The 25,790-nt window shown below is 41.5% G+C and overlaps 2 protein-coding genes across 2 annotated transcripts; both read left to right on the forward strand.

Moving 5' to 3' along the window:
* The first annotated feature begins 4,007 nt into the window (after positions 1–4,007).
* Positions 4,008–6,665, forward strand: LOC116356847 (B-cell receptor CD22-like). The gene is made up of 5 exons (XM_031803476.1): positions 4,008–4,056; positions 4,312–4,662; positions 5,004–5,261; positions 5,588–5,857; positions 6,388–6,665. Exons 1-5 carry the CDS (start codon positions 4,008–4,010, stop codon positions 6,663–6,665), a joined length of 1,206 nt encoding a protein of 401 aa, XP_031659336.1.
* Positions 6,666–7,844: 1,179 nt separating this feature from the next.
* On the forward strand, positions 7,845–12,345 carry LOC116353117 (vascular cell adhesion protein 1-like). Its single transcript, XM_031786892.1, has 7 exons — positions 7,845–8,201; positions 8,747–8,828; positions 8,968–9,016; positions 9,140–9,226; positions 9,534–9,658; positions 11,562–11,672; positions 11,872–12,345. Exons 1-6 carry the CDS (start codon positions 7,889–7,891, stop codon positions 11,662–11,664), a joined length of 759 nt encoding a protein of 252 aa, XP_031642752.1. The 5' UTR covers positions 7,845–7,888; the 3' UTR covers positions 11,665–11,672; positions 11,872–12,345.
* Positions 12,346–25,790: the final 13,445 nt, after the last annotated feature.

Below are 25,790 nucleotides of genomic sequence, written 5' to 3' on the forward strand. Positions count from 1 at the left end.
ACAGTTTTTTGCCCTTGCTGTAGGGTTGGTGAGTTGTAAACAATGGATCGTGTGTCAGCAGCGGGAAATTGATTGCGCTGCCACATTTGACTGAGCAGTCACTGGAACGGGAGTAAAGTTTCACTTAATAGATTAATAGACCAGGCTGGTCTCATAGACTAGACACCACATAGTAAACAAAAATCTGGGACGCTGAAATTAGTATGTCAAGTTTCGTATGGTTACAAAAGTATAACTCAAATGTCTAGCAACTTTAGTATTTTAGCTAATTAGCAACTTTGCTACTACTTACCACCTTTTAGCTACGTTGCAACTATTTAACATGTTAGCTAACGTAAACTCACCCCATTCTGTACAAATGTGGCAAAAGGAACATTCAAACGAGGCTACAAAGAAAACGAATAGGACTGTAGCGACTGTGTTGACTTCAAAATCGGGGGTGTGAACGAGGTTTCTATTCAAGCCTTGATCGACATGGTAATTGCTCTATAGTATTGGAGAAAAGTTGAAAAAACCCTCCGTTACATCTTGACATGTCATGTCGTAACGTACAGCACGCATAAAGCAACTATTTCTGTCTTACAATCTCTCTCCACCAGGTGTAGCACTTCTATCATCCTTTCAAAACAAGAAATGGTCAGTGACGGGGGGGGATACCTAGTCATTTTTTTCGTCATCATTGCATGCGATCATCATTCTCAAAGCCGCTGTTTACTTCTAAGATCACTTTAGCACCGCCCTAAAATCCCGATTCAAATTTGACACAAACCTTAAAATAGGTATGTAATGACACATTATATAAACTCTTTATATTGATATATTTACATTTTAGAGGCGATAAGGTGATAAATTGAACAGATCGAGTGGAAAAAAGCCATTTTCCCACACAACATTCTCCTTCTCACTATCACGCATTAGTTTCGCTTCCCCACCCGCCATTTAAAAAAAAGACCCGACGCTTGAATTATGCAGAAACGGGCAGCATTTAGGTCATGTAATTGATTCTGTTGGAAAGGGGAGAAATTGTGCTTTACAATGGTATTGACATTACAGTTGATCTGGAAGTATTACGTTTTTGGGGCGCTATAATAAGGGCAATTGTACGGACCAAGGCAATGTACGAGTTTACGTGAGTTTACGTTAACCCTTCCCCTAACCCTAACCCTAACCTTAACCATTTAACCTAAATAATAACACTAATCTTAACCAGTGGTGTAGTGCTATTTTGTTAGGTGAGGGAGCACAAAAATAACATGTTTTCATCAATCAAAGTTTGTACTGACAGATGTAGCCAATGGAATAGCCTATCATTTTAGAATATGCATCAAATGCATCCTCCAATTGCAACATCTGGCTATGCCCACACATTTTGTTTAAAGAACATGTTCTGTTTTTAATACCATCAAACAAGCTTAGGCTACCTAATTTCAAAATAGGCTATCATCACTGTCAATCGTGAATGATAATTATTCATGTTTTACCAGTGAAAAGTCCAAACTGCTTCTCCGTGCCAATCATTTGATTGATCATAATCATTGCTGTTTCTAAGTGAATTAGAGACAATGGTGCTAACAAACTATTAGCCTTTCTTGTATTTTGTTTCAAAGTATATATCCTGCCTAGCAACGAACTCTGTTGAGTTTTGACACATCATTTTTGGGGGACTATTCAGCTCAGGCTAACCATCCTAATATCTCATTAGAGATGAGGTGGTGTTTTTGATGTAACAGTAACGATAAAGGCCTACTATGCTATAGTATTATATTCTGTTCTGTAAAATGAAAATGAATTCCATGAGTTCCACTGTTCAAGAGGGGGTCCTTGGAGTTTTATGAATATTGAGGCAGACACACGTGTGTGCACACGTAGACTATTGTTCGGCATCATTATCGACAACGCCAGAGAGAAGACAGGGAAGAAATCACCATTTTACCTACCTCTAGGCTGTTAAACAGTACCCTTCAAAAGTCTGGACACACCTATAGTGCTCATTCAAGTGTTGTTGTTTTTTTTAAACTATTTTCTACATTATAGAATAATAGTGAAGACATCAACGCTATGAATTAACACATATGGAATCATGTAGTAACAAAAAAAAGTGTTAAACAAATAAAAATATATGTTATATTTTAGATTCTTCAAAGAAGCCACCATTTGCCTTGACTACAGCTTTGAACACTATTGGCATTCTCTCAACCAGCTTTATGGGGAATCCTTTTCCAACAGTCTTGAAGGAGTTCCCACATATTCTGAGCACTTGTTGGCTGCTTTTCCTTCACTCTGTGGTCCAACTCTTGGGTTGAGGTCGGGTGATTGTGGAGGCCAGATCATCTGATGCAGCACTCCATCACCCTCCTTGGTCAAATAGCCCTTACACAGCCTGGAGGTGTGTTTTGAGTCATTGTCCTGTTGGAAAAAAAATGATAGTCCCACTAAGCGCAAACCAGATGGGATGCCGCATTGCTGCAGAATGCTGTGGTCGCCATGCTGGTTAAGTGTGCCTTGAATTCTAAATAAATCACTGCTAGTGTCACCAGCAAAGCACCCCCACACCATCACACGTCCTCCTCCACGCTTCACGATGGGAACCACACATGCAGAGATCATCTGTTCACCTACTCTGTATCTCACAAAGACTTGGTGGTTGGAACAAAAATCTAAAATTTGGACTCATCAGACCAAAGGACAGATTTCCACCGGTCTAATGTCCATTGCTCGTGGTTCTTGGCCCAAGCAAGTCTCTTCTCATTATTGGTGTCCTATAGTAGTGGTTTCTTTTCAGAAATCCGACCATGAAGGCCTGATTCACTCTGTCTCCTCTGAACTGTTGATGTTGAGATGTGTATGTTACTTGAACTCTGTGAAGCATTTATTTGGGCTTCAATCTGAGGCTGGTAACTCTAATGAACTTGTCCTCTGCAGCAGAGGTAACTTTGGGTCTTCCTTTCCTGTGGGGGTCCTCATGAGAGCCAGTTTCTTCACAGACCTTGATGGTTCTTGCAACTGCACTTGAAGAAACTTTTAAAGTTCTTGAAATGTTCCATATTGACTGACCTTAATGTCTTAAAGTAATGATGGACTGTCTTTCTCGTTGCTTATTTGCTCTGTTCTTGCCATAATATGGACTTGGTCTTTTACCAAATAGTGCTATCTTCTGTATACCACCCCTACTTTGTCACATCACAATGGATTGGATCAAACACATTAATTAAGAAGGAAAGAAATTCCACAAATTAACTTTTAACAAGGCATACCTGTTAATTGAAATGCATTCCAGGTGACTACCTCATGAAGCTGGTTGAGAGAATACCAAGAATGCCACCAAGGTAAGGTGACTACTTTGAAGAATCTCAAATAAAAAATATATTTAGATTTAGCACCTCTCCTTTGCACTCCGGCAGCACTACACCCCTAACCTTAACCCTAACCCTAACCCCTAGCCTAGCTTATGCTAGCCACCTAGCTAATGTTAGAGTTTAACTTTAGCCGCAACAAATTGGAATTCATAACATATCATATGAAATAGATTATGGATAACTACAAATTAATACATACCATACCAAACGTAATGTATTAATTTGAGCGTCCCGGAATTTCGTTTACTTTCTTACGTCTACCCATGAGTCCAGGTTGCATAATCGGAGCTAAAGCGGGTTGTGGAGAAGAGCTCGGCAGGAGCATGATTCGACATGGTTAGAGGTGATGGCTAGAGACTCGAGACTGACCCGTCCCCGCCTCCTCTTCTATCTTATCCTAGGTTGGGTCAGCCTCACAAACAAATTCCGCGACCTGCGTCCTCATAATAATAGACACCGATTGCCCGGCGCGCAGACTGACTTTCCTGGCTACTCTGTGAGAAAAGAGGACAAGGACACCTGGCGAGGTGGGTCTTCGGTGATCTATTGGTCATGATGATGTTGATGCTGATCGTTGCTTTCGTTCCTTCTGTTCACTCATATCAATTTTCACTCTGGTTGAATTTGACTTTGTAGGGCTTGTGCGGAGACATGTTAACAGTTGCGTTTGCATTGAGCGCCATCCTCACCGCTTTACCAGGTAACTGCATAATACAACTTATTGCACCTTAGTTACCGGCATTTTATTAAATGCCACTTCAGTAGCCTATGGCCTATGTTCTAAAATCATTCTGTTCTGTGCTTATACTTCTAAAGTTACCCAGGTGTCCTTGCATTGCGCACAGGTTATTTATATGGTATTGATCTGTGAGACAGACAGTCAGCAGCAGGCAGCACATGAGGACACCCTGCACACATTATTGGCTTCATCAGTAATGTTTGTGTTTTCTTCCAGGCTCTGGGGGTAGCAAGTGGACTGTGTCCTTCACCCGGAGAGAGATCTGTGTCTGGGCTGGGACCACTGTCACTCTCCCTTGTTGGTATGACTACCCATCAGGACACACTGTCAGGAGGGTGATGTGGTTCAGGGTCTCTGGCCGGAGGGAGTTTGCCCACCACTCTGACTCCAGCTTGGTTAGCATGTCTTATAGAGGAAGGACAAAGTATACAGGCAGCCATAAAAGCTGTGGGATCCAGATCACCAACGTGAACCTTGGCGATGCTGGACAGTACCACTTCAGGTTTGAGACAGACCACCCACAGGGACGATGGACCTCCCCGGACACCGTCTCGCTCTTTGTCACAGGTCAGTCATCTATCCTGCATATCAAAACAGCTTTTGTAATTTTGGTTTATTTGATTAAATCTCTATAAGTCCCATGTTAATCTGTGCTTGAAATGTATTCATTGTAGCATGTTGTGGAGCATATCCATTGACATTTACCATGTTCACTGTGATACATGCTTCTCCGAGCCACAATTATTTCAGGACATACACATACATTAACTGTCTCTAATACACACAGCTGTTGTGGCTATATCAAAGCCTTACGTCATAGCACAGAGGAATATGATGTTAGGTAAACAAATCAGAGTTATATTCGTTGAATGTTGTTCCATAATTCTCTCTGTCTGTGTTGCTCCCAGAGCTTCAGGTTCAGGTCCATCCTGCGAGGACAGCCAACATGTTTGGGTCAGGAGAGACAGTGTACCTGGGCTGTATGGCCAGAGGCTGTGCTGCAGAAGGGAGGAGTCTTGCTCTCTACAGGAACGGCATCAACCTGGGATCACCTGAGAAGTGGCTGACCATCTACAACTTTGACAGCCAGCACGCTGGTACCTACACCTGTCGCCCAATCCCCCCACAGAATGTCCAGTCTCCGCCGCTGGCCTTGGCTCTGGGACGTGAGTAGTGTTTATGTGTGATTGACGTTTGAATTTTCATGACCTTATAGGTTTCAGTTAGTATTTACTTTCTATCCCCTGTCTCTCTCTCTCTCTCTCTCTCTCTCTCTCTCTCTCTCTCTCTCTCTCTCTCCCTCTCTCTCCCCTCTCCATCTTCCCATTTCATTTTCTTCTTTTCATTATCTTCACCTCTTAAATCAAACTCTATTTTATTGGTCACATACACATGTTTAGCAAATGTTAATGCGGGAATAGCAAAATGCTTGTGTTTCTAGCTCCAACAGTGTAGTAACTCTCTCTCCTTCGCTCTCCCCAACATCCCCTAGATGCTCCTCGTTCCACAGTGATTGAGGTGAGTCCCATGGGTGTGGTAGTGGAGGGGGTCTCTGTGACTATGACCTGCAACAGCAGTGGGGCTCCGGTGGTGGAGAGCTATGCCTGGTTTAAGGACAGGGAGAGTGGCAGCATTCCAGACAGCTTCAGACCCCAGCTCCACCTGAAGAGGGTGTCCCACACCGACCGGGGAGAGTACTTCTGTGTGGCACGCAACCCACTTGGTACAGAGAGGTCCAAACCTGTCCTGCTCAACGTCACATGTAAGGGCTGGCTGTTGGTATCTATGCATGTCTATACATTATCAGTGCGTATTTAGTGTTTTTAGACAAACATTGCTTGCGGTACGGTTTTGGAAGCAGTTGATACCATGGAATTGGAATTCTAGTTCTATGGTCAATACAACAATTAGTGTATAGCTAGTGAGTCTGATATGGTCATATTAAGTTATTGCCTTCTATAGTGAATACAAGTATATTACTGTTGTAAAGATTGAACATTTATTCATCTTTCACATGACCAAGTGCCAAACTGCCAGTAGTTCATGACACTGTCTGTGAGGGTAGTCTTGGTCAATCATGATTGGGTAATATGTTTATTTTAGCAACTATGGGGGCATCATTTGTCATAAGGCCTACAACAGGAAGTTACAGTACACTTTCCACAATGTCCACAAGGGCATTTTGACTTCTTAAATTGTCACTGCATAACTCTACTTTTCATACCTGCAATTTATGTTACTACTCTGCTAAGCGAATACATCATAAAAATAATGTATTGTTTTGTTGTCCAGACTCTCCAAAGAGCACCAAGGTGTTGGTTAGTCCAACAGGAGACATCAAGGAAGGCTACTCTGTCAACCTGACCTGCAGCAGCAAGGCCCACCCCCCAGTGGACCGCTATGCCTGGTTCAAGATCACGGGGGGTCAGACCTGGGCCAAAGGGTCAACACAGAACCTCTCCTTCCCCAGCGTCCGCTCACAGAATGGAGGACAGTACTACTGCACGGCCTGGAACCAACATGGACAGGGCAGCTCCTCTGTTTTCACCCTCGCCATTCTCTGTAAGTAGAACAACAAGATTTCTCTAAAATCTTCTGTATAAGTAATGTTCAAATAATGGCTGGCTGTCCACTGTTCTGAATTGTTGCCTGGATTGTACAGATATAACACTGTAGCTGATAATGTTATGAAACGGTCAGGAAATCTGATAATGGTTCCTGACCGCACACTGTAAATTGATGAAAATACTGTGGTCATTTTGCAAGCTCTTCTATTCCAAGAGAGAGATATGGTGTACACTGAGTGTACAAAACATTAGGAACACCTTCCTTCAGAACATACTCAATTTGTCGGGCCATGGACTCTACAAGGTGTCAAAACCATTCCATAGGGATGCTGGCCTATGTTGACCTCAATGCTTCCCACAGTTGTGTCAAGTTGCCTGGATGTACTTTGGGTAGTGGACCATGCTTGATACACACAGGACATTGTTGAGCGTGAATAATCCATCAGTGCTGCAGTTCTTGACACACCCAAACTGGTGTGCCTGGCACCTTCTACCGTACCCTGTTCAAAGGCACTTAAATATTTTGTTTTGACCATTCACCCTCTGAGTGGCACACATACACAATCCATGTATCAATTGTCTCAAGCCTTAAAAATCCTTCTTTAACCTGCCTCCACTGCTTCATCTACACTGATTGAAGTGGATTTAACAGGTGACATCAATAAGGGATCATAGGATTCACCTGGTCAGTCTATGTCATGTTTTGTCCACTCAGTGTATGTCCAACCTCAGGAGTGTGTTAAGGTGAGCAGGAGTGTGTGTGGAGCCTATGTGCTGCTCAGGTTCCTCTGTATGCAAAATGACACCTAAACTCCTTTCTGCACTGTGGAGGAACCAATCAATCTACCTGTCTCTGTCAGTGTCTCTCTCTCTTTCTCTCTCGATCCCTCTCGCCCCCTCTGTTTTGTAATTTCTCAAACATCTTTCTATCTCTCTAAATATTTGTTTAACTTTCCTTGTTTTTCTCCCTCTCTCTCTCTCCTCCATCACCTTGACTCCCTGTTGGTCTACTCCCCCCCTTTTCCCCTTCTCTTCTCTCTCTCTCTCATCTCTCTTTGCCCTTGGCTGCCTGTCGGTCTACTCCCCCCTTCCCTCCTTCTCCTCTCTCTCGCACCCCTCTCTCTGCCCTTGGCTGCCTGTCTGTCTATCATATTATCCTTTCTCTCTTTCACTCCCCTCCATGCCACCATTTTTATCCTCTCCCCTATCCCTCTCTCTCTCTCTGCATGCCCCCCCCCCACACCTCTCCTCTTCTCCCCTCTCTCCCAGATGCCCCTAAGAACACGTCTGTGTTTGCGCAGCCCTCCAGTGTGATTGACGCGGGCCGTCCTCTGACTCTGACCTGCAGCAGCCAGGCCAACCCGGCGGTGGACAACTACACGTGGTTCAGGATCAATGCGGCTGACGCCTGGGTAACGCGATCGGGCCCTAGCTACACCTTCGCTGAGGTCAGCCCCGGGGAGAGCGGCCAGTACTACTGCGAGGCACGCAACCGTATCGGCGTCCACAGCTCGCCTGTCCTCACTGTCAGGGTCAGAGGTCAGTTTACTGGGCAGGATGGAGGGAGGTTAGAGTAGGAGATGGGGAGTCCGAACTCAGTGACCCAGATGGCTTCTGCCTGTGTGTTTCTTATTTAATCACTACTGTAAATGTAATGTCTGTCTCACAGACATGTTTGGCAAGACACCCTGTCTAAATGTGTCACTGTATGCCCCTCAGTCTGCCCACTCACTAACCCAGAGTCTTTCTGATTTCAATTCTCTGACCTGTGAGTCATATATGGATAACTTTCACTAACTGTAAAAGGGGAAGAAGAGCTGAACTTTGATATCAGATAACAGAACTCTAGAGATTTGATAATTGATTAATGGAGCCGACAAAAGCTGGATATTTTGCTCTGTCTGTCTTCCTGTCTATGTCTGTCAATCTTTCTGTCCCTATTTTCTTCTCATTCTTCTTGGCCATCTCTTTCCTCTCCTTCACTCTCACTGTCATTAACCCAAACATCCCCATTCTCCCCTCTATGATGGTGACTACTATCAGATTTACTCAGACTGAACCAGTTGTTGCTCTCTGATTGGCAGGCAGACTGAAGGTTATCGCCCTGGCCTCAGCTGTGGGCGTGTCTGCTGGTCTCATCACTCTGACTGTGGCCGTCATGATCAGGTGACGCACTACACCTTTCAACACTATGATGGTCTATGGAAGGCAGGGGACCTCAGGAACATTGGCCCGAATCAGTGTTACTAGACACTTCATTTGATTGTGGAAATCAATATGTTGTATCTATCTGCCTTCTTCACAGCAAAAACATGCACAGAGTAGACATGGAATATCCAGAGGAAAACAAGAAGGTACTTGACTCTTCCTCCTCCAAGCATTGGCATCAATATAGCCTAACCATTATGTGATGAAATAATATATAGAAAAATATTAAACAAAGAATTGTCATTGGTTGTATTTATATGGAATAACAGAGGCCATCGGTGACAGCTGACACCCTGTTCTACGAGTCAGTCCAGCAGACCCTTCAGTTGAGGACTGGCAAGATGTCTGACATCCCGGTAGGTTAAACAACAACTCCCACTCTGCACCACTAGAGGGAAACACCATGTTCCACTTGTAATAATCAGGTCATGCCATTAGAATTCCTAATGATTGGATTCCCATCTTCTTTTGAAAGATCAAAGGTAACAATATGTACCTACACTTTAATGACACTGCTCCTACCATGTAAATACATCAGGGGTAGTTACGACTCCATCATTCGGCCCCATTTTAAACCCAGGTTTGGGTTCTCTCTATTGAAGTGACATTAACCCTTCTTCAGTCCTCTCATAGGAATCCCCCTATTTTATCTGTGTTTGATAGGAGGAGCCAGAGGAGGTGTATGAGAGGGCCCATCCCTCCATCGTACCCCTGAAGGATGCTCCACCCTGCACAGAGGCAGACAGCATCCTCAACTATATCACTGTGCATTACTCCAGGATCCCAAGGTAACCAACCATCCTCCATCTCTCACTTCCTCCTACCCTCTCCCCTTGATTTCCCTCTTTTCTCTTCTTCTTACCCCCTCTCTCCCCGTTCTACTCACCTTTCTCCTTCTCTCCTCTCCCTTATACACTCTCCTCCCTCTATCTCCTCCTGTCCTCTCCCTTATACACTCTCCTCCCTCTATCTCCTCCTGCCCTCTCCCTTCCTGCTCATGCATCTCCTCTCTCAGTCTTATCCTTCTCTCTTCCTCTTTCTGACATACAGACCAGTGGCACATTGCATTACTTACAGTTGAAGTCAGAAGTTTACATACACCTAAGTCAAATACATTTAAACTCAGTTTTTCACAATTCCTGACATTTAATCAGAGTATAAATTCCCTGTCTTAGGTCAGTAAGGATCACCACTTTATTTTAAGAATGTGAAATGTCAGAATAATAGTAGAGAAAATGTTTTCTTTGAGGTTTCATCACATTCCCAGTGGGTCAGAAGTTTACAATCACTTAGTATTTTGTAGCATTGCCTTTAAATTGTTTAACTTGGGTCAAAGGTTTCGGGTAGCCTTCCACAAGCTTCCCACAATAAGTTGGGTGAATTTTGGCCCATTCCCCCTGACAGAGCTGGTGTAACTGAGTCAGGTTTTTAGGCCTCCTTGCTCGCACACATTTTTTCAGTTCTGCCCACAAATTTTCTATAGGATTGAGGTCAGGGCTATGTGATGGCCACTCCAACACATTGACTTTGTTGTCCTTAAGCCATTTTTCCACAACTTTGGAAGTATTCTTGGGGTCATTGTCCATTTGGAAGACCCATTTGTGACCAAGCTTTAACTTCCTGACTGATGTCTTGAGATGTTGCTTCGATATAGCCACATAATTTTCCTACCTCATGATGCCATCTATTTTGTGAAGTGCACCAGTCCCTCCTGCAGCAAAGCAACCCCACAACATGATGCTACCACCCACATCATGCTTCACGGTTTAGATGGTGTTCTTCAGCTTGAAAGCCTCCCCCTTTCAAACATAACAATGGTCATTATGGCCAACAGTTATATTTTTGTTTCATCAGACCAGAGGACATTTCTCCAAAAAGTAAGATCTTTGTCCCCATGTGCAGTTGCAAACCGTAGTCTGGCTTTTTTAATGGTGGTTTTGGAGCAGTGGCTTCTTCCTTGCAGACCGGCCTTTCAGGTTATGTCAATATAGGATTAGTTTTACTGTGGATATACTTTTGTACCTGTTTCCTCCAGCATCTTCACAAGGTCCTTTGCTGTTGTTCTGGGATTGATTTGCACTTTTCGAACCAAAGTACGTTCATCTCTAGGAGAGAGTACGCGTCTCCTTCCTGAGCGGTATGACGGCTGCGTGGTCCCATGGTGTTTATACTTTCGTATTATTGTTTGTACAGGTGAACGTGGTACCTTTAGGCATTTGGAAATTGCTCCCAAGATTGAACCAGACTTGTGGAGGTCTACAATTTTTTTCTGAGGTCTTGGCTGATTTCCTTTGATTTTCCCATGATGTCAAGCAAAGAGGCACTGAGTGGTAGGCCTTGAAATACATCCACAGGTACATCTCCAAATGACTCAAATTATGTTAATTTGCCTATCTGAAGCTTCTAAAGCCATGACATAATTTTCTGGAATTTTCCAAGCTGTTTAAAGGCACAGTCAACTTAGTGTATGTAAACTTCTGACTGACTGGAATTGTGATACAGTGAATTATAAGTGAAATAATCTGTCTGTTAACAATTAATGGATAAAGTACTTGTGTCATGCACAAAGTAGTTGTCCTATAGTTTGTTAACAAGAAATGTGTGGAGTGGTTGAACAACAAGTTATAATGACTCCAACATAAGTGTGTGTAAACTTCCGACTTCAAATGTCCATTCCTCTTTTCTTCCCAGTCTGGACCAGATTCAAGTTACAAATGCACCACTGGATGGCGATAAAGAGCCAAAGGATGCTGCCAATGTTGTTTACACTGTCCTGGCCAGACCACACCAGTAGTGGTGCAGGTAAAGTAGGACATCTTTTGATGTCACTAATTTATCTCTGCTAATATATGAACATCAAGAGTTATATACACCTCACAATCTAATGAAATAATTTGCAACAAGTTCAAGTTTGACCATAGAGACAAACATATTCTAAATGTGAATTCAGTGACACACCTCCATTAATGTTGTTGTTGTTTTTCTCTCGCATATCTCCCAGATGAGAACTGTAGCTCCAAATGAGTGACATCGCCAGAAGGATCTCTACCATCGACCCCTGAACTGCTTCTGAGCTGGACTGCTCACTCTAAGCCAATTTACTGTTTATCTAATTTACTACAAAGTCTAATTTACTAGGAATAGTTCAAGTAGTTACTTGTAATTCATTTGGCATTATAAGTGGCATTATAACTCATTTATTAGCATTTAACATTTTACTAGTAGTGGCCAGATAATGAAATATTCCGATATCAGAATCATCCTTGAAATCATCTTTTTCACCCTCAGAAGGAAGTCATTTTGGACATTTTCTCTCTGGCTTCTCTCTATCTCCTCCATAAGATATCATTAAAATGTAACATACTTTAAAAATGAAGTTTGGTATGCATCATCACTCATGCTAGTCTTATGGACAATGTGTGTAAATGTGTTACTGATCATATCTTATGTTTAGGGTATGGTTGGTATGTCCCAAATTGCTTGTTGAAATAGCTTTTTGTCAAATAAACATTTTTAAATGAAGAAAGAATTGCTAGATGTATTAAAGACATGTATCAGGTAGACACTTACCCTGTTTATTCTGATCTATCATGCTGTGGATGTCAGTACTGAGTTATTGATTAATTATGTACATATGAACTGTGTACTACTTTTCATAACAGATGAACACGGAAATACTGCAGAGGTCAGAGGGGATATAGGACAAAGACAAGCACCAAACAAATTATTATTGTTATTATTATTATCATAATCTCGTCAACATACTGAATGTCTCTAAATCACCAAATCTATTCCCTTCTTACATAGAGAAGTTACATGACCTTCCCTGTCAACCTTCAGTCTCAACTCCTGCATTCTGCTTGTGAAATTGTTATTATCACATCAGTCCATGGTATTTGCATGGTCATTTTCTGACCAGTCTCATTCTGTGGACATGCTCTGTGGACATGCTCTGGTGACATGCTCTGTGGACATGCTCTGTAGATGAGTGAGTGATCCTGTGTCTTTCTATAAAGTTTCATGTGTTTCCTTTCATTCAGTTGATTTGTATGTTTTCCAATGCTAATGCAGAACAGGATTTCTATTAAGAAATTGAAGCATAGTTAAGTTGATTTCATGTTGGTGAGGATAAAAACAGAATGACTAGATGATGTAAATGTGTATCCCAGTTGTGCTGTCTTATTGACAGCAGGGTTGGAGTCAATTCCATTTTAATTCCACTATATTCAGAAAGTACACCAATTCCAAATTTTCCTCATTGAAAAGCCTTGAAGATATTTGGAATTGGAATTTCAGTGTAGTTCTTGAATTTAAATGGAATTGACCCCAACCCTGATTGACAGAGACAGTTACACCTTCTTTAAATTAAAACAATGTTGATGCTGCCACCACCATGCTCCACCGTAGGGATGGTGTAAGGTTTTCCTCCAGTCTGTTTGATGATTGGTCTAATGCTATTGTTGTCACCTTAATGGTGAAATATATATTTATCAAATGACTAACCTCAAAGGAAAGTAATATATTATTATCTAAGATTACAGAGTAACTCACTCTTTACATCAACAAATATACAGAAGTGACTGATAGCCAGTTTGTGCACCAGCATGTGTAGAGTATGATCTTTCAAATTAACATATCTAAGGTAGGCCGCACGTAGGAATGCTATATTATATTTTCCTACATTTAAAAAGGGCAAATGGGTACTGTACCTTTGAGTGTTGTAGATAAGTGTGATAACTGTTTTTTGTGGAAGTAATTGGAAGATGACATTCAACGATACAACACCATAGCTCCATGTGCCTTAACAAGTTGAGGGGAAGGTCATCTAAACCCTTAACCTGTTTACATTATGTGGAACACTGAGCTGATGAGCAAGCACCAACCTTTTGAAGGTTAAACAACTGGGTTTTATATTTTGACTAGGTTGATGTCCCAGGGACAGTTAATGAAAACATAGGTCTTTTTTTTTAACCTTTATTTAACTAGGCAAGTCAGTCATGGTGGTATGAAATATGGAAACAGTGGTTAACATTGAGAGATTTATTCATCTCTGAATCTACAGATCTCTTGGTATGTGTGTGTATTTTTGATACTCACTCCCATTAATAGATGTCTAACCTTTATTATGGATTATAGTATTACCTTTATAATTGGATTGTACAACCCAGAATGAAGGGTTTGAAATTATGAAGGGTCTGGGTTTTTTCTGTGTTGATTTCCATTACTTTAATAGGAGTATAGAATATTTTGATATAGAAGCTAAAATCTAAATGCTTACATTAAAATGTAATGATTATTGTCACACAAGTGATGAGGATGGAATGTAATGGACATTTAATGTTTGTGCTTTTCTTATAACAAATTTCTGTGTTCAATTCATGTGCTGTTCTATAAACCAATTTATGTGTTCATGCAAGTGGTTGACTGTACAAATCCCCACTATCAGTAGCTGAAATCTGGCAGTACGCCCAGTCCTTGTTTTGAAAGATATCTCAGTTTCAAGGTCTAAGCTTCGAGAAAAGAAGCCTCGTGAGGTATTGGTCTGTCACGTGCTATGAACCAGTATTGGTCTGTCACATGAATTAAATAAAACAGTTATGATTAACTATGCTACATCATGCAAATATAACTTGTCTGCGTATAGCCGTATATAAGACAACTGTTGGGACTGCCCAGGCAGAGCTCCTGATTGACATGTGTACTATGATGCATTGAGTTGGTTGGAACCTCTCCAGCACACTGACAAATAAACTATGATGAATTTAAGATTGACTTTGAGTGTCCCTGTGTAAGAATTTCCAAGACATAACCATCTCTGTCTTATTTAACCATACAAAAACGTAACATATCATACTAATTTCGTATACTTGATTTACGTTTACTATGTTATGTCTAGTCTATGAGACCAGGCTTTTCTGAGGTCCTCAGAGACAGTAGTGCTTTTACTTGGGGTGATTTTATTGTGCTACTTTATCATCCTGATATCTTTTTATTTGCCTTATTTATTTTACTTCCATCAGTCTCTCTGGTTTCACTGTTGTTTTCTTGCCCTATTCAGTTTCATTTTACCATTTTATTTTGTCTAGATCATCTATCATATCTTTGTCATTTTTATATATGTATTTATTATTTTACTTTTGTTTTAAGAACTTTAAATGCATTAACTTGTGATCTATGAATAAAGTTTGATTTGATATAGATTTACGCCGTACCGTAGGTCAAACATGTCTTTCTAACATGCAGAAATAAGGAATCATTAGGAGTCCTTCCTCTTACTCAAACACCAAGACAATATATCAAATTGCTTCGAAGAAGAAGAAGTCTGTCTCATGATAGCATGGTCAGCATAATGTTTATAACACATTTCTAATGTACAGTATTTAGCCAAAAACCTGTTTGCCTCCGCCAGTATAGCGGCCATGAGCCGAAGAATGGTTGCTCATGGTCACATGAAGGAGTAGCCCCGCCTGCAACTTCAAAATCAATGTCTGGCCTCGGCCCAAGAGGGAATTTCCTCTTGGTATAATGGTAAGAGGTTGGTTTCTTCTGCGGTAAACTCAGGGTTTGTATCTCTTCTGTCACATCAGGAAGCTGAAACTTGGCCGGGAGTGGAACTTCCAGCAAGGCAATAACCCCAAGCACACATCAGAATCAACATTTTGCAATTCCCTATTGCTGGTCAAAAGTAGTGCACTATATAGGGAATAGGGTACCATTTGGGAAGCAGACCTAGCCTGTCTGGGCTTTTTTAATGAGAAATGTGGTTAAAATTCAACTGCTAAACTGTCATTCAGGCTGTCGGAACATTACTTTTGCCATTGTCAAAGCAGGGGGAAATTAAACATCGCTGCAGAACGGATGGCCTTCACTGGTTGTGGAATAGATGAAAAGTCTTCAATCAAACAGATTATGTAGCTCCACCCGATAGAAGAATGAAATAGAGAGAGAGAGAGAAACATACAACCCTTTATCTCCACCTTTTCCCCACCCCATATATCTGCATATTGATAACAAAGCCCTTTCCCTGTAATCTGGTGTGGCCACCAGCTACATTAAGTACTGCAGTGCTTATCCTCCTCATGGTTTGCACCAGATTTGCCAGTTCTTGCTGTGAGATTTTACCCCACTCTTCCACTAAGGCACCTGCAAGTTCCCAGATATTTCTGGGGGAAATGGCCCTAGCCCTCACCCTCCGATCCAACAGGTCCCAGACGTGCTCAATGGGATTGAGATCCGGGCTCTTTGCTGGCCATGGCAGAACCCTGACATTTCTGTCTTGCAGGAAATCACGCACAGAACGAGCAGTATGGCTGGTGGCATTGTCATGCTGGAGGGTCATGTCAGGGTGAGCTTGCAGGAAGGGTACCACATGAGGGAGGAGGATGTCTTCCCTGTAACACACAGGGTTAAGATTGCCTGCAATTACAACAAGCTCAGTCTGATGGTGCTGTGACAAACCGCCCCAGACCATGACGGACCCTCCACCTCGATCCCGCTCCAGAGTACAGGGCTCGATGTAACACTCATTCCTTCGACGATAAACGCGAATCCGACGATCACCCCTGGTGAGACAAAACTGCGACTTGTCAGTGAAGAGCACTTTTTGCCAGTCCTGTCTGGTCCAGCGACAGTGGGTTTGTGCCTATAGGTGAAGTTGTTGCTAGTGATGTCTGGTTAGGACCTGCCTTACAACGGGCCTACAAGCCCTCAGTTCAGCCTATTGCGGACAGTCTGAGCACTGATGGAGGGATTGTGTGTTCCTGGTGTAACTCGGGCAGTTGTTGCTGCCATCCTGTACCTGTCCTGCAGGTGTGATGTTTGGATGTACCGAGCATGTGCAGGTGTTGCTACACGTGGTCTGCCACTGCGAGGACGATCAGCTGTCCATCCTGTCTCCCCGTAGTGCTGTCTTAGGTGTCTCACAGTACGGACATTGCAATTTATTGTCCAGGCCACATCTGCAGTCCTCATGCCTCCTTGCCGCATGCCTAAGGCACGTTCACACAGATGAGCACGGACCCTGGGCATCTTTCTTTTGGTGTTTTTTTTCAGAGTCAGTAGAAAGGCCTGTTTAGTGTCCTAAGTTTTCATAACTGTGACCTTAATTGCCTACCGTCTGTAAGCTGTTAGTGTCTTAACGACCGTTTCACAGGTGCATGCTCATTAATTGTTCATGGTTCATTGAACAAGCATGGGTAACAGTGTATCCTTTACAATGAAGATCTGTGAAGTTATTTGGATTTTTACAAATAACTTTTCAGGGTCCTGAAAAAGGTACGTTTCTTTTCTTGCTGAGTTTTGATATTATAGAGTATACTGTAGGCCTATTCCTGTCGTTCAGCCATCAAACCATTCACTGCTCCACCAGGTGTATCCGAAACTTTGATCTTGTACCTCCCTCCTTCACTGATACATATGGGCTGATGCTGAGAGTCGTTGTGGGACAAGAGTGAAGAAAAAGAGCAGTGCGTACCTAATTGATGGATTTTGTTTTGGGTTTTAAAAAAACATTATACAGTTTTAAAAAACCATTTAAGGACAAGAAAATCCAGAGGATGAAAAACACTTATTTCCAGTGTGGTCCTCAGTTAATGATATACTACTTTTCATTGAGCTATAAAACATGTACCACTGCAGCAGCTACACTGTAAACATAGAAGGTCTCAAAACACCATGATTGTGTAATGAAATCACAGAGTAATGCACCTAAGCTGAGATCTGGTTTTTGGAGGGTGTTTAAATGTAAACCCAATGTAAATGATTTAATGCACAGAATGTGTTTTAAAACAGAAATTAAGTACTCCAAAAAACCCAAAGTGGTTCTTCACTGTACCCCGGGCGCCGATGACGTCAAGGCAGCCCCCCGCACCTCTCTGATTGAGACACATTTCAGTTGAATGCATTCAGTTGTACAACTGACTAGGTATCCCCCTTTCCCCTTTCAAACGTAATACTTGTGTTTTTTTAAAGTTTTGTGAAAACACATTGAGGGTTTCAGTTCATGTAAAAAGCAGCATTAAAACACCAAAACTGTGAAATGCAAATGGTTTATATCCTAAAAATTGATTAATGATAAGGGCCTAACGAGAATATTTGGGGGGGAATTCCACCTTAACTTTTTCAATGCTTTAATTAGACAGACTAGAAATAGGAGGGGCAGTAAGATTCAAATGAATAGTTAATTGGTCACATACAGGTTTAGCAGATGTTATTGTAGGTGTAGCGAAATGCTTGTGTTTCTAGCTCCAACAGTAATACCTAAACAGTTAATATCTAATCATTTCACAACAATATACACAAATATAAAGTAAAGGAATGGAATTAATAATATATAAATATTTGGATATTTTTTTGAGGATAACACAGTGCCACTGACATGGCCAGGTACCAAGGACTGTGTCCTTCTACGTGGCTGATTGTGAGTATGACATTTTAACGTGTTAACCCTCGCAAGGCAGGCCCAGAGAACATCCCTAGCTGCATCCTCAGAGCATGCACAGACCAACTGGCTGGAGTCTATCTCCCTAACCAAGTCTGCTGTCCCCATATGCTTCAAGATGGCCACCATTGTTCCTGTACCCAAGAATGCAAAGGTATCGCTTCTGTCATCATGAAGTGCTTTGAAAGACTAGTGTCATGGAATTATTGTAATCAAAAGGAGAGACTTAAACTTCCTCAAAACAAGTAAACTTTATTATTTAATTAGAGCAGTAATGGAGCTTTACAATGAGCCCCCCCCCCCCCCCCCCTCCCGTAGGTGATTTGTTGACGGCCCAAACAACAGGACTATGCGACAGCATTTTATAGCCAAGTCCATCCTCCTGGATGTCCATGACAAGTCACAGATGAGAAAATGTATACAAAAGGTATATTTTGCTCTCATGCAACAGACATCAAGATTTACATGGTGCCAAATATCTGTCTCTAGTTCATTTACTGCTTGCTTGTAAAAAAGACCAATGCAACCTAGAATACCAAATCCTTTCTTTAAAGAAACTGGGGATTGGTTCTCCCTGTTACCGACATACAGGCACACAGACACTAATCATGGAATGGAATATCACCAATCCATCGTAAATACACTGTCAGTGTTAAATCTCAGGTGAGAGTGTTCTAAAAAAAACTATTCTGTTGCATAAAATAACCATTTGATGCAATAACAGTATAACATAATCTTGTAGTTTCTGTTCTGACACTAGTCAAGGATCATATCACCTCTACCTTACCTGACAATTGTTTAAATGTAGATTTTTTGGTCACACACAATACCCCATGTCAAAGTGGAATAATGTTTTTAGACATTTCTTTAATTAAGTGAAAAGCTGAAATAAGTATTCAACCCCTTTGTTATTGGCAAGCCTAAATAAGTTTAGTAGTAAATATTTGCTTAACAAGTCACATAATAGAGCCCCACAGTGGAGGTGTCATAATACCCATAAAACCAAGCAGTCAAACAGAGAAATGGTTCCAATTGTCTTTCTACCATACATTTTTCCCAAAGGGGATTTTAGAAACACTTAAAATAAGGGCTTTGTTTCGAGTAGGCTTACATGATGTTTGATAACCATGTAAAACTCTCTAGGACAAGGTGACTTTTATCAATATATTCGGCTCTATTTACTCTCAGATTTGAAAATGCTAATTTGCCTCGATTCTAGTTTTTTTATTTTATTTTATTTTATTTAACCTTTATTTAACCAGGAAGGGCTCATTGAGATTAAAATCTCATTTTCAAGAGCGCCCTGGCCAAGATAGGCAGCACCAAGTCATTACAAAAAAAATTAGCACAGGCAAATATATTTATAAAAGTTACCTTGTCCTAGAGAGATTTACATGGTTATCAAAACGTCATGCCACAAAACGTCATGAAACACGGCCATTATTTTAAGTGTTTCTAAAACCCCCTATGGGAAAAATGTATTGTGGAAAAAGGATTGGAACCATTTTCCTGTTTGACCACTAAGTTTTATGGGTATTATGACTCAAACTGTGGTACTATATAAGTTGCATGGACTCACTGTGTGCAAAAAGAGTTTAACATGACTTTTGATTGACTATCTCATCTCTCATCTCTCATCTCTTTACCCCAGACATTACCTCACAGAATCAGAATTACCTTACAGATAATTCTCAGTGAATTTCAAATGCAGATTCAACCACAAAGACCTGCACTACCATCTTATTTCACCTGACCTTTACAAAGTGTTTTGTTGGGACATGTTCTGACACTTGGAACATTCTTCTCAGGTGTTCCTCTGACTGGGATCCAGATCGTTTTCCCGGATTCAAACAATAACAAATAGGAGCAACACAGACAGAGCCCGCTATTTTTTGCAAGAAGTTGTGAAACAGGCTCATGACACTAAACATAACTGAGAGAAACAGAATCTTAAAAACATGTGGGTTGTAGACAACACAATGGAAGAAATTAAAGTGGGTCAGGGTTGATCAATTCAAAAGTTGGGTCTGTCACATGGTTCGGTTTGAGGTTCTGACTGAAAATGTAACTAAAGGAATAGAAAGTTAAGGACTCATTTGCAGAGGAAATGAAAGTAAAAACAGAAGTGTGACAAACTAATATCACCAACCAAAACAATTGAAAAATCATTTGGAAATCTTTAAACATATTTCCTTCAGTTCAAGGGCAAAGTGTTGTATGCGTTTGTGTTACTTGGCTTCCTGTCCCGTTTCTTTGTCCCCTCATCACTCATCAGGATGCAATACTGTGCATTTTCTAAACAGGCACTCCAATAAGAGAAGACAGGTTTGTGTCAGAACAGATATATTTGAGTCAAGTTCAAGACTTTTATCTAGTCTTGGGAACATACACCTTTAGTGTAATGTATTGAGGGGTATACAGGCACTTACAAGACCAATACACGTTAGACAGCAGGGATTGAATCATGCGTCATATACCAATACAAGAAGTCTGTGTGAGCTTTAGGCACATCCTGCTGCCAACAATAAACTTTTTTTTATTTTTTTATTTTTTTTATTTTCACCTTTATTTAACCAGGTAGGCTAGTTGAGAACAAGTTCTCATTTGCAACTGCGACCTGGCCAAGATAAAGCATAGCAGTGTGAGCAGACAACAAAGAGTTACACATGGAGTAAACAATTAACAAGTCAATAACACAGTAGAAACCAAAGGGGGAGTCTATATACAATGTGTGCAAAAGGCATGAGGAGGTAGGCAAATAATTACAATTTTGCAGATTAACACTGGAGTGATGAATGATCAGATGGTCATGTACAGGTAGAGATATTGGTGTGCAAAAGAGCAGAAAAGTAAATAAATAAAAACAGTATGGGGATGAGGTAGGTGAGAAAGGGTGGGCTATTTACCAATAGACTATGTACAGCTGCAGCGATCGGTTAGCCGCTCAGATAGCTGATGTTTGAAGTTGGTGAGGGAGATAAAAGTCTCCAACTTCAGCGATTTTTGCAATTCGTTCCAGTCACAGGCAGCAGAGTACTGGAACGAAAGGCGGCCAAATGAGGTGTTGGCTTTAGGGATGATCAGTGAGATACACCTGCTGGAGCGCGTGCTACGGATGGGTGTTGCCATCGTGACCAGTGAGCTGAGATAAGGCGGAGCTTTACCTAGCATGGACTTGTAGATGACCTGGAGCCAGTGGGTCTGGCGACGAATATGTAGCGAGGGCCAGCCGACTAGAGCATACAAGTCGCAGTGGTGGGTGGTATTTTTTTCATGAGACTGAAGTATACTTACTCACTTGTTTTTATACCTTATTATAATAAACATAAATAAAAGGGCATGGTTTAGGCTAGCTGAAGTAGAGGGAGAGGATTAAGATTGTCAGGTGCATCTTCTCATGGAATAGCTCCCAATCAGAACATGGAACAACAAAGTCCTGACATGCTCTAACAGGTAGTTAATAACAACAACAGTGGATTGGATTTATATAGCACCTTTCCACCAGGTGCTTGAAGCATTTTGGTCCTCGTGTTGGTAGAGCATGGTGCTTGCAACGCCAGGATAATGGGGTTGATTCCCAGGACCACCCATACAGTGCATTCGGAAAGTATTCAGACCCCCTGATTTTGTTAAGTTACAGCCTTATTCTAAAATGGATTAAGTCAGACTTAGGAGGCTTGCACATCACCCACCACTTACGAGTATATTACTTGCTAGTGTCCAGTCTCTAGATAACAAAGTTGACGAGACCAGGGCAAGGGTTGTTTTCCAGAGAGACATCAGGGATTGTAACATACTCTGTTTCACGGATACATGGCTCTATTGGGATATACTGTCGGAGTCGGCTACCTCAGAATGGGCATGGCCAAGAGGTGGTTCATCAGTACTCCCTTCTTCATCCTGAGAATCTCCCACATACAGTGCATCTAAAGTCACTGTTAGATCGCTTACTGGGCTTTGTTTAGTCACAAAGGGACCAGCCGTGAAATCCAAAAGAAGCCACCCTTCCTGCTCAAGGGGAGAATCCTCCCTCTTATGATGGATATCAACAAGAGTTGTAGAAGCAGCCATGGATTAGCAATCCTAAAACCCCAATTATCCTATCAACTCACAGAAAATTATATCTCTCACTGTCCCTTCATGGTCAGTTCCATTTTCTGTCACAAACTTGCATAAACCACACAACCTGGTCAGAAATAAAGATTAGGAAACCTATTCAGTGCAATGGTGTATTGATAGGAATAATATGGGTTTCTACATAAACAACACAAGCATAATACAATAATCAGCAATACATGAATAGACCTGTCAGAGCCAACAGTAACCATAAGAAAACCGTAATCCTACCAGAACCTCCGGTTGATGCTTTCAGTCCTTGAATGGAAGTCCAAATCCAAGTCCATAGAAAGATGTGTAATCCAAAGGAAAGAACTCTAAAAAATGCAACTAAAAGTAAATCCCAACGGAATCTGGATGCAAAGTCACAATCCAACTGAAAAAGGGTAAAGGTCCAAGTGAAAAGAATGTCTCTGAACTATTCAGTGTCTATTATACCAACAAACAGTTGTTTGAGTGAGAATAGAGGACTAATATCCCTCTGGCACACAGCAAAACAATGCCAGCTCACTCTCAAAATGGGCTTGCAGACAAATGGCACTTGTGGCGTGGCCACGCCTCTGACCTCACCCATACCTGCACCCTTCAATACCTACTGCTTTATAGGCAACTATATTCCCAATACAGTTTGATACTCTAGTGCTGGCCAAGTACATACAGCAATACATTATTTTCATAAATTCAGTTATTTCAAGGGCAGCATATTATGCTTTCATGTTGATAATGCATGTTACACCTGTATGACACCACACATACTGTACCTGTCTATAGCATTAAAATACATACAGTAAGTGTTAGTAGGGACACTTGTAAATTGGGATCGCATAGTCATTCTGGAGGAAATGCATCTCCCTGTAGCCTAACTGTTTGGTGTCTCATAATGACTGTTTTGTTTATCTCATGCTGCTATTTCTTTTGCATTGTGCTGAAATTAGTTGGGATCAGATAAAGTCTTGATTAGATAATGACTTAGCTGTTTGTCTGCGTTATATGTCATAATGACAATAGAATGACTAGATAGGGTAATTTTTCGGAAGAAAAACTGTGCTGTTTATCATGATGACCTTTGTTTTTGTCCTGATACTGTTTCTACTTTTGCCAGATCATTTACCAGCTATTGACTTATTGATAAATTAAAGCAGGGGTGTCAAACAAATTTTACCCAGGGGCCAAAGTTGTTCTTCACCTCGGTTCGGAGGGCCACATCGCAGTTTCGTGAAAAGCTACAGGGGGAAAATTCCTTTGGCCATCGTTTTTGCAATATCTTTCTAAAACTGTGGCTTTTGTTTTGTCATCAAAATAAGTTATATTTCCATCGTATTTTTTTTGCATTTTCTATGCTCCCCGACAGTCTATCTTTAATTGCAGTGATTGTTAGCAGGCTAAGGTACTATTGTCATTTCTACACGGTTTACACTGGTTCTAATAATTCTCTTAGCCTTTTTTCAAGATTGAAAAAATCTAGTCAACATGACAGACCACATTAAATTGACACATTTAGGCCTTGTGTTAATCACGTTAATTACAGCATTAAGATGTTGAAAGCAGTCGTGATGAGATAGTCTGGATCAGATAACGACTTGGGTGGTAAGTCATCTGCTTAATTTGGTTTGTCATGATGACATAAGAAGAACTACAAAGGGTAATTTACCTGAAGATTTACCTGTGTACTTGATTAAGGTGTCCATCTAGCTTTAATGAAGTGTGACCCTGCTTCACGTTTTAAAGTTTGAATGACGTTTCTATTGTAAACAGTTTGAGAAGTAGCGCTCTAACGTATTATAATTAGTCAGAAATACACTACATGACCAAAAAAGTATGTGGACGCCTAATCGTCAAAAATCTCATTCCAAAATCGTGGGCATTAACATGGAATTGGTACCCCCTCTGCTGCTTTAACAGCCTTTGCTTCTGTAACAGGCTGTCCACTAGATGTTGGAACATTGCTGGTGTGACTTGCTTCCATTTAGCCATAAGATAATTTTGGTGTTCCAATTCATCCCAAAGGTGTTCGATGGGGTTGAGGTAAGGGCTCTGTGCAGGCCAGTCAAGTTCTTCCACACCGATCTCGACCTACCATTTCTTTGTGCACAGGGCCATTGTCATGCTGAAACAGGAAAGGGCCTTCCCCAAACTGTTTCCATAAAGTTGGATGCACAGAATCGTCTAGAATGTCATTGTATGCTGTAGCGTTAAGATTTCCCTTCATTGGAACTAAGAGGCCTAGCCCAAACCATGAAAAACAGCCCCAGACCTTGATTCCTAATCCACCAAACTTTACAGTTGGCACAATGCATTGGGGCAGGTAGCGTTCTCCTGGCATCCGCCAAGCCCAGATGGTGAAGCGTGATTCATCACTCCAGAGAACCTGTTTCCACTGCTCCAGAGTCCAATGGCTCTGAGCTTTACACCACTCCAGCCAACGCTTGGTATTGTACATGGTGATGTTAGGCTTGTGTGTGGCTGCTCGGCCATGGAAACACATTTCATGACGTTCCCGACGAACAGTTCTTGCACAGACGTTGCTTCCAGAGGCAGTTTGGAACTCGCTACTGAGTGTTGCAACCAAGGACATTTTCAGCACTCGCCAGACCCGTTCTGTGAGCTCGTGTGGCCTACCACTTCGCAGCTGAGCCATTGTTTCTCCTAGACATTTCCACTTCACAATAACAGCACTTACAGTTGACCGGGGCAGCTCTAGCAGGTCCGAAATTTGACAAACTGACTTGTTGGAAAGGTGGAATCCAATGACGCTGCAAGGTTGAAAGTCACTGAGCTCTTCAGTAAGGCCATTCTGCTGTCAATGTTTGTCTATGGAGATTGCATGGCTGTGTGCTTGATTTTACACACCTGTCAGCAACGGGTGTGGCTAAAATATCAGAATCCACTAATTTAAAGGGGTGTCCATATACTTTTGTATATATAGTGTATGTGACTGTATTGACTCACTCTTGTCACATTGTTGGAAGAAATGGAATTGAGCATTGGAAACACAAATAAATTAAGTCTACTTCTGGACTAAACCGCATGGTCAACTGAGTTTCCAAAGTGCGTATTCAGTCCAGGAGTATGCTCAATATGGGTCTGGATAAACTACTTTTGCTCAAAACTTTGTAGGTCTAATGCTCTTCTTCAGCTTGTTTCTTCTTGTCTAACTCACAAACCCTCTGGTTGTATCATACAATGATACACTCTCAACAACTTTGTATCCACAGCACGTATCATCTGACTCTCATATCTCAGTTACCATGGCAACACATGACCTGCCATGACCACTTTTGAATACACTGTAACCCATGATAAGGTGATTTTGTTATCATGGCCATACTCTATTCAAGGTAGAATGCCTGTGGGTAGAGTTTTGT

Source organism: Oncorhynchus kisutch, linkage group LG2 (assembly GCF_002021735.2).
Source record: "Oncorhynchus kisutch isolate 150728-3 linkage group LG2, Okis_V2, whole genome shotgun sequence".
Classification (NCBI taxonomy): Eukaryota; Metazoa; Chordata; class Actinopteri; order Salmoniformes; family Salmonidae; genus Oncorhynchus; species Oncorhynchus kisutch.